The 10,016-nt window shown below is 29.3% G+C and overlaps 1 protein-coding gene across 1 annotated transcript; it reads right to left on the bottom strand.

The window, feature by feature from the left end:
- Positions 1-624: 624 nt before the first annotated feature.
- LOC132943423 (adhesive plaque matrix protein-like) lies at positions 625-3,685 on the bottom strand. Its single transcript, XM_061012411.1, has 3 exons — positions 3,525-3,685; positions 3,287-3,389; positions 625-1,654 (listed from the first exon to the last, which is right to left on the bottom strand). The coding sequence occupies exons 1-3, from the start codon at positions 3,528-3,530 to the stop codon at positions 726-728; spliced, it is 1,038 nt and encodes a 345-aa protein (XP_060868394.1). The 5' UTR covers positions 3,531-3,685; the 3' UTR covers positions 625-725.
- Between the last annotated feature and the right edge of the window lie 6,331 nt (positions 3,686-10,016).

Here is a 10,016-nt window from a genome sequence, read left to right as displayed (position 1 = left end):
GAATCGTTTTTCGTATACAACGATTTCATATCATAATTTAATTCAAATTTGACACATTCATTACACTATCACAGTGAACCACTTACGACACACGACACCTACTGTACAACAGATGGGTACCCACTTGCCCACCTTTTTTTTACTTTGAGATGGTGACTGGTGAGTACAACTTTGCAAATTATTCAAGGATGAAATGTCATAAAGTTTAGACGAGAATTATCAATGTTTTTTCAAGAGTATAAAGTCATAGCACTTAATATAAAATATAATTTATACTATATATAGTAATATCTTAAACGACTTAAACACTAGTACCTATACTAAGTCCTATAGTTTAATATTACCTATTGGCTAGATTGGTTTTATTGTTCATACACAATACACTATAATGATTTCAAATAAACGCATTATAAGGTAGTTTATCTGTACATTTTTTAAATATTTTTTTTAATTCACTTATTTTATTTATTAATATTAGGTATACATAATATAGAACAAATAATTTGTTCTACTAACGTTTTTACTCAATGTGAGTAAGTACATTGATAAATGATAGTTAAACTACCACTAGCTAGATTCAAATTGAGGAAAATGTATTTTTTTTCTGAAGAAAACAAGTATCAATAATTTTAAAAGAAATGTAGGTATTTATTTTATATTCCAAACACGTTATTCATTGATTTGCATTGTTATATTTTCGTTTCATAAGTATATTTTATCGTTATCTATTTGTTGATGTTGAAAGTCTGAGATCCTAGGTATTCGGTTGCGCCGTAAGATGCAGACTTTGGTGCAACTGTGCTTGATACGAATCCAGCGTTGCTTCCGTAAGATTTTTCGTTCAGGGACAATACTTGAGCAGCAGCAGAGTTGGTGGAGTATGCCAAAGGAGATGCTCCAGAGTATGCAGAGTACGACGATGGGACGGCAGCAGAGTAAGATGCTGGCAATGCAGCAGCGTAAGATGCGGAGTTGACACCAGAGTATGATGCTGGGTAGGCACCGTATAATGAGGCTGGAGATGCAGCTGAGTAGGTCGACAGAGACGCTGGAGATGCAGCTGAGTAGGTCGATAAAGATGCTGGGTAGGCAGCGGAGTGAGCAGAGTAAGATGCTGGAGAGGCACTGTAGAAGGAGGCAGCCGGGGATGCAGCTGAGTAAGTCGAGTAAGATGCTGGGTAGGCAGCGGAGTGGGCGGAGTAAGATGCTGGGTAGGCAGAGGAGTAAGATGCTGGGTATGCAGAGGAGTAAGATGCTGGGTAGGCAGAGGAGTAAGATGCTGGGTAGGCAGAGGAGTAAGATGCTGGGAGGGCAGCAGAGTAAGAAGATGCTGGGAGGGCAGCGGAGTAAGATGCTGGGAGGGCAGCGGATGATGCAGCCGAGTAGGTCGAGTAAGATGCCGGGAAGGCAGCGGAGTTGGCGGAGTAAGATGCAGGGAAGGCAGCAGAGTGAGCTGAGTAAGATGCCGGGAAGGCAGCAGAGTTAGCTGAGTAAGATGCTGGGAAGGCACCTGCAGAGTAGGCTGAGTATGAGGCCTGGGAGGCGCCTGGGTAAGATGAGTAAGACGCAGCTGGGTATGCACCTGAGTAAGCTGAATAAGATGATGGGTACGCTGATTGATATCCAGATTTGTATCCAAAACCAGCTCCGTATCCTAAAACAATGTATAACATTAATTAGTACGTTTGAATTAATTTAAATATAAATATATTATTTGAGAGATAAATTTAAAAACAAAATGGTTTATCAACTGTCGAAATACGCTTAAAAATACTAACTATTATGTTGTTTTATAAATAATATTTAAATGGTTCAAAAAAATAAAAAATATTAATTTACTCGAATTTAAATTGTATAATACTATAAATTCTAAGTATCCAACGTCAAAATATACAAATAAAAAACTAAAATATTTTAGAGTAGAAAATAGTAATTTATAATATTACTAAACGTTATTTAGGAATATAATATATTAAGATAAAATTCACAAAAATAATTATAATTTTAGTACAGGACATAGGTACATTATTATAAAATATTATTGTGATCATGGTTTATTATAATTTATAATATATACTAATGTAATGAGTTATAATGAATATACAATAGTTTATAGAGATCCACAGTATAACGATTTTTCAAACTTTATTACTCACCGAGTTGATTTAAAAATCAAATAAAAAAAGATCAAACCTTTAATTAGCAAAACAGAACCTATCTATCCATTATCGTATAAGAGTTTGTTATAGAATAGCTTTATGATTCCACCCACGTATTTTAATATTATTATCGATCAAATTTAACTCACACAACTCATATAAAAGGTAAATTTAATAATCAAAACAGCACGAATATACCACTTTGGTTTCCCACGTTATGTCGTAAAATTAAAATATAATACTAAGGTGTGACAATATACATTTTAGTATGTTATTTACTATGCTAATATCATTATGCAGGTACGTGGTAAAATAGATTAAATTAAATTGTAATTCTTAATTCAAAATAATTATACGAAACTGAAATGGTGCAATGCTGCGATCACTTTATTATTATATTTTAAGCTTAACCGCATTTCAGAATTGAATATTTTTTAAAATGAAACATGCTAAAAATGAAGTGCTTATGTACAACTCGATATTATGACAAACTAAAAATTATCAAAGATACGTTTAATTAAACAACGTATCCAATCTAGTTACAACTTTTTTTTAGCACTCACGTCGGGTTACCCATGTAGGTACTATTTATTTATACAAACATTTTGAGAGCCTCAACATATTTTGAAGTGACTTTGAAGTATATTATATTAATGAATTTACTATATAGCTTGAAGTACCTGGAATGTACGTTCCACAAAAATCGTTAACGCCGTATTTTATGGTCAGGCAACAAAAACTACACTAGGTACCGGTAACATAATAATATTATTATATTCTCAATGATAATAATATGTGCACAATAAAAAACATAATCGTCAAGTCAAATACGTTACACTGGAATCATCGGAATTCTGTTTGATTGTGCCGCTTGGTTTGATAATAATTATATGAAAATGATCGGTACCAAGAACTCAGGAGTGGACAACATCAACAGTTGTAATAATCGTTCGAATCTCATCGCAATAATAATAATAATAATAATAATAATAATATCATATAGTCACAAACCAGAGACGCCGGTTATTTTCCGTTATCGTCGAATTAGATTCGTATTAAAATAATAGTTTTTTTTTAGCTTTAACCACACGAATAAAACGAAAACGTTATAAGAAATAAATTATTACCCAGAGGCGAGGCGGTTGTTCCGAAGTTGTAGCTACGTTTCATCGGCTGGTCTTTGGTTTCAGCGAACGCCGCAGCGACCAAAAGCAATGTAATGCACAAGACCTGTACAAAAAATATAAAAAATAGCAATGATAAAAATTCGTTATATGATCGGTTTATAAACGAAAATAGGTAGGTCGGTTAGGTCCGAACGAGAATCGAACATTCTCAAAACGAACGGAATATCGAATAACTTGCCTTCATGTTGATATAGGTGGTTGATAAATCGGTGGTTATCTAACGAAGACGACGACGACGGTGTTCCGTTGGTATGCTGCTCGAAGGTAGGTGCTCGTGCAGATGGTCAGGACGAATTGTGTCCAAGTGGTGCCCGGTCCGGCTTTAAATAGGGAACTTTTTGCACGATAAAATCCCGAGAGCCCGTAGGTAAAGAAAGAATAATTATTGCATATGGGGTGAGATGAATACGGAACACGGTCATTGGTATAGAGGATGACAGTGGGGATCTTCATATCCAGTTTTTTTCCCTCCCGTCCCGAAGAAAACTAAAACTTGTTTGCAAACGCAATGGCTGCACGCCAAAATCTTTAAATCTTCTTCATCTCGTTCGGAAAAGAAAAAACTAAATGTTCGTAAAAAGTTGTTTTGTTATAAACTCGCGTTCGCCCAAGGACTGTCCGTGGGATTGCTTTTAATGTCCAATTACTTTTTTTATCATTTCCTTTTTTTTTCCACCGACTCGCGGTTTTGTCTTCTAGTCAGTTGGTCTTCCCGCACGTTAGCGTTTGGTTTCGGATCTCTTAAAAAAAAAACCATATTATAGTTATTCTTAAACCTTACTAACAGTTTTAAGGACGTTATACGAAATTCTCTAGTAGATTATTAATATCCGCAGATGACTTAACAAGCACACAAAGCTAGTTGTAATCTACACTTCGAAAATTAGGAGTCGGTCGGTGTATTAACGCGTATACAAATAATTATATTATAAACAATTTTGTTGCACAATATTTAAATAATTAAATCTATTTAAGGTAAATAAATCAACAAAATGTATTTAAATGTCAATGAAAGCATTACCTTTTTGTTTGGTCAAAATATTCGTATATTATATTTTATACTTATTATAATAAAGCATCACACAGCTAATGGCCATAGTTGCCGAAGCTTAGGATCAATAAAAAAAAAAAAAATAAATAAAGCATCATATTTGGATACTCAGTTTAAAAAAAAATTTGCTTATGAAAATAATACGAGTTCAACCAAAAAAAAATTATTTTAAATTCTAAATAGATATTAAAATGCAATAGTATTTGATCACGTAATACGACCGCTTCAATTCGATCACCTTGGATGAAAATTAATATTGTACCTAACTATTATTTTAAATTTGAAAGCAATAATACATCATGATCATCGTGAAATTACTATGTGTTGAGCACCGTTTACTAAAATAATTTATCTTAACGATACATATTGTAGCAAATGTATGATATTTTAGGTAACCTTGTATTAAAAATAATAATGTAACTCTAAATACCTAAACAAACTATATCTACAGTCAGTAAGATACCTTATTAAATAACTAATATTAGTTAAACAAGATAATTTCTAATAAATTGCTTCTTTATGTTAAACGTCACTTGTATAATGATTTTATATTATGTTTGTAATTTGTAATGGTTATCGTTCATATGATCATAAAAATAAATATTAGCTACGTAAAAAAAATAATTAATCATTTTAGATTCTGAGAGAATATTTTTTTTTACATTTTTAAATCAAAATTTTTTTTTATTAGTCATTACTCATTAATTATTCTCTTTTGCAGGAGCATCAAAATATGCTTTATTTTTCAACATTGAGGGTGGTCTCTGGCAAAAAATTGGATCTAGGATTGGAATCGAAATCCTAAATACTTTTTCAAATAACCAGTAAAAAAAAAAAAACTGAAATGGGAATTTTTCCATAAAACCTATTGCTTTTTTTGTTGTAAGTTGTAACTCAAAATGTTTTTATTGTAGAGACTTGACATTTTCACATAATATTCATTTTTGCATTTGATTACTAGACACAAAATAATTTTCAAATAATTTTGTATCTTTTTATACTGTTTAATATTTATAAATACATTTTTAAAATTTAAACGGTTTTAATTTGTTTTGTACTTATTTTGTACTTATGATGATAACATTTTTTGGGGGTATTAAAAAGCTTAAAAATGTACTACAATAGGTTCATCATAAGCTGTTATTATAGATATTCAAAAATATTTAACATACACATACGCACTTTTTTTTAAAAAAAAGCATTCAAAGTTAAAATGTTCACAAAATTGTGAAAACCGCGAAAATTTGCAAATAATTTTGCACTCTTGGCTATAGCCTTAAAGGTACATTTATAAATGTTCAATTTGTATAATAGCTATGACTTGAAATATCAATACAAGATCCATCATAAGTATTTCATACTGAAACTAACAAATCTAAAATATTTTTTTTCAAACATTTGAACGAAATTAAATATTTAAATAAAGAATAACGATTTTAGTTATTTAGCTGTAATTCAAAAATATTATTTCTGGGGATTTGACATTTTCATGTATTATTGATGTGACATTCTAAAACCAAAAGAAATTGTATAAAACATTTTTGAAGAATTTTTTACTGCTCAAAAATTATTGTTCATCGGAAAACTATACATTATTCGGTAATATTGGACATTTTGAATTAAGTAATACAACATTTTTCAGTTGTTTGGATTGAGTTCCATCAACTTACTATACCTCCTAAGCTAATCTAACCTAAGCTCCTAAACATTCAAGCTCTCAAAATGTGGAAAATTGATTGCTGAAAAAATAAAAAATACGGGTTTTTACGCGTTGAGGTAGGTGAACAAATATTTTTTCTGGTTGAACAAAATCGAAAAAAATAAAGTACATGATTACTGTATCATTAAAAATTGTATTTGTTCAAAATTTGGTAAATTGAGTGCTAGGGTAACGTTACCGCAGCATTGAAATGGGTAAAACTAGTTTTCTAGTGTTTGGGGAGGTGTACACAATTTTTTGGTTGTACAACATTATACGAATTAAAGTAGATACATAATACTAAATAGTTTTAAAATTCAAATTTCAAATATAGCAGTGCTAGAGTAACAGACCTCTCAAATGTCCCGTAATTTTAAATATTTTGTACATCACACAAAACTTCTAGATTATATTAATATTATTGTCGTCGAAAATAATAATATCGAGTTTTAAAAGTAATTTAAGAATATATAGTTTTTGTCACTTTTTGTTATAAATTACTATTATAATAGGTACTCATAGTTCTTACAGAATATTGAGTTTCAACTTTTATTTGAGCTTTCATAAAATTATGGTAAATATTTTGTTTGATGAAAATAATATCTTTTGTTATGAGAGTTGAAAAGCCATCGTCTTAAAATTCAATATGTAAAATCGTTGATGGTTGGGCGGAAATATCCTTCACAGTTTTCTTTAATAACACAGTTACTAATGTTTGTGTACTAGACACTTTTTCACTTTTCAAGATTGTTTTTATTGCAATTTTCTAAAAAAACATTACCTATAAGGGGACAATTTAAATAAAACACTTAAATACATGAGTATTTAGAACAAATTTAACGTTGAACTGTTCATTCTAACATTTTTTTAAATCGAAATTGAATGCCATCTTTAATAAAAAACACTTTTTTTTTCACTCAACATAAGTTCTCCATGATTTCACACTCGTAATAATTGTGTGTTCACGCAGTTATTCAACACGTCTGTTAATTTTGTTCATTTTAAAGGAACCGAGCAAATCAATTTACATAATAATTATTAATTATGTTTGCCATTTTCACGATATGCGTATTATATATGGGCTGTCGAATAAAATATCATAAGTGTAATTATTAATACTTTTTCAAAGAGATTCAACGAACTTGTATAATCCATTTTTTCTGCGTGGTTCTGTATGCATTAAACATTATTATGTTTGAATTCATTTAATTTGCCCTTAAAAACAATCATGGAAGTATTATATTAGCATTTAGCATATACAGTATATAATGTCCCTATGACCGTCCAACAAAACAGTGATCAACACAGTACAAGTCAACAAGAAACAATGTATTATAGTAGGTACCTATATAGGATGGTTATTGATTATTTCATTTATGATCAGACATCAGAAACAATAAAGTTAGGGTGTCATCATCTATGTCATGTTAAGAAAAAAGTTTCAACTAAATCCAGCCAGTTTGTAAATGGATTTTGTGGATTTTTTTTCATTTTCTCTGTTCTGCCGGTGTGGGCACGGTTTTGTGATCATTCGATAAAAAAGAATATTATAATGAACACTGATAATATATTAAAAAAATACTATAATTTTTTTATGCCATTTTTTCTTTTTGTAAAACGTCAAGTCGATCCGGCATGTTCGTGATCGATGTCGTAAAAACACTGAAAACCGGTTTTGATAACAAAATTTGAAATTTGCCCGACAAAAAATATTGCAAAACCCGTGTAAAATTTTTAGGCACCGAGATGCCGGTGCCAATTTAATACACCGCGTGTGTTTAGTTTTTTTTCCTAAGCGACGTTTTATAACATAGAAATATAATATATGTAATTTATTTTATTATAATGTCGCGCGAGTGCAGAGTTTTTTTTATTAAATGAGGTAGGTACGAAACATGTTTTTTCAGTACTATTTTACAGACTTGTAGACGCGGTTTATTATCTGTATACAATCGCGTATATATAGCCCTTCTCGCAGATTCCTGTTTGCCGATCGAGAAAATAAAAGGTTTAGGATTTAATCGACAACGGAAACAACCATGAATAATAAATGGTAATCATAAAAAAAAATTATGCATAACGTGTTTGATGTTAGATTGGTGTTTTAAAATACAACCCTTGTCTCGGTATAGTTTGCAATGACAACAAATGTAACGGTCTCTTGAAAAAAGTTATAATATAATCGTCGTACTGACTATCGTAAACAAGGACATATTTTAATATTATATTATTGTATAATACGACGGTATTACGATATCATATTCGTATTTTATATATTATTATTATATTTGTACATAATATACTCGTATATTCGTATTCGACTAAATATTGGTAATAATTACTTACAGTAAATGTCCCCTGTACAAATATGGCAATATAATAAAAAAAATAAAAAATATTTCAATCACAACGTATTGATGATATATCATATTCTTGAGTGAGTTGAAGCCTGAAGAATAATGTTATATTCTACAAATTACAATCTCAAACAATTAATATTATTTTTATTCTATATTTTGAAATTTGGCATTGTAGTTAACATTCGTGTAATCATATTTTAATTACATTTTATACAGTTTTGTTAAAAATTATATCAATAATATTCTTCTGATAACCCTTATTAATCATTACTACCCAATACTAAATTAATTCGTATATATTTGAATTTTACTATTATAGTAATAGACTATAGAAGTCTACTATCTAAGTGGGTAGACACCTACTTGTACCTAAGTTAAAAAGCTAAACATGACTACATGAAGAACTTATAGAGTATAAGATAACGTAAAAGGTATTTAACTCAATAACTTTATAAGAGCCGTACATCGTATGAAATATGTTACATCAATATAATAATGTATTATGTATTAATACTAACAAACAGTTTAGAATGTTTAGTCGTTTAGATAATATATTTATAAAAAAAAAAATTAATAAATAACAATACCTTACATGTCAATAATTAATTTTACTAAAAAAAACTAACCAAACCTAAAAATAATAATGATATGTATGTATAATAAAATATGACGAAATATACTTATTAATTAATTAATATATTTATTATGATTTAAATATTATGTGTTATTTTAATTTATACACAAAGTAATATAATATTATGTATTAATTAAATCTATTAGCTTGTGAAATATAATAATAGTATTATTAGTATTGAATACAATGCATACTAGTCACACAAAATCGTCTTATGAGAATTGTGTCCTTTAGGTGTAGTATTGAATGTTGACTTCACTCATCTTATCAGTTGTTTCTATCTTTTTAAAACCTTGAATCTTTGGGAATAAGAAGAATAAGGTTAGATCTCTGCCTTATTTTCTTGATATATTTTCTATCAAAATGTATACTTCTTAATTTACTTTTTAGTTCCTACTCACTTAACACGTAGGTAAATAATTTTTATTTAACCTATATTATCTGTTTATAAATAAATTATAAACTATAAAATTTTTAGGTAAATGCATACAAAACCACTCACTTAATGCTACAGAAATAATAGATGGAATGACAGGAAAATCCATTAAACAGTCATAATATGTATTATTAACAAGTAAAAAACTCCCCAATTGCACGGGTAAAGACTAAAGAGGCTAATAAAAAGTTTATATGAAAGTAAATCCAATAATACCAATGATATAATTAATACAAATAAAATAAATAAAATGATTACCTAGTGAACTATAATATATTGATACCATATTGATGATAATGTATGTATTAATAATTTTATTAATACATAAATAGTCAATATGTCTAAACATAATATATCATAATATATAGGTACCTATATGTAGCGCTTATGCTAATTTTGTTTCTAAAATATCTATCAACTAGTATAAGTATATTTGATGATATTATTGTGAATAAAGTAATTTATATATAACCTATTTACGTGGAACCTT

This window comes from Metopolophium dirhodum, chromosome 4 (genome assembly GCF_019925205.1).
Source record: "Metopolophium dirhodum isolate CAU chromosome 4, ASM1992520v1, whole genome shotgun sequence".
In the NCBI taxonomy this organism is placed as follows: Eukaryota; Metazoa; Arthropoda; class Insecta; order Hemiptera; family Aphididae; genus Metopolophium; species Metopolophium dirhodum.
This window is presented reverse-complemented; position numbering and strand designations above follow the sequence as displayed.

Coding starts and splice junctions, on each gene's coding strand:
- LOC132943423 (XM_061012411.1), bottom strand. Junction 1,655..3,286: donor AACAACCGCCTCGCCTCTGG/GTAATAATTTAT, acceptor ACATTGTTTTAG/GATACGGAGCTGGTTTTGGA.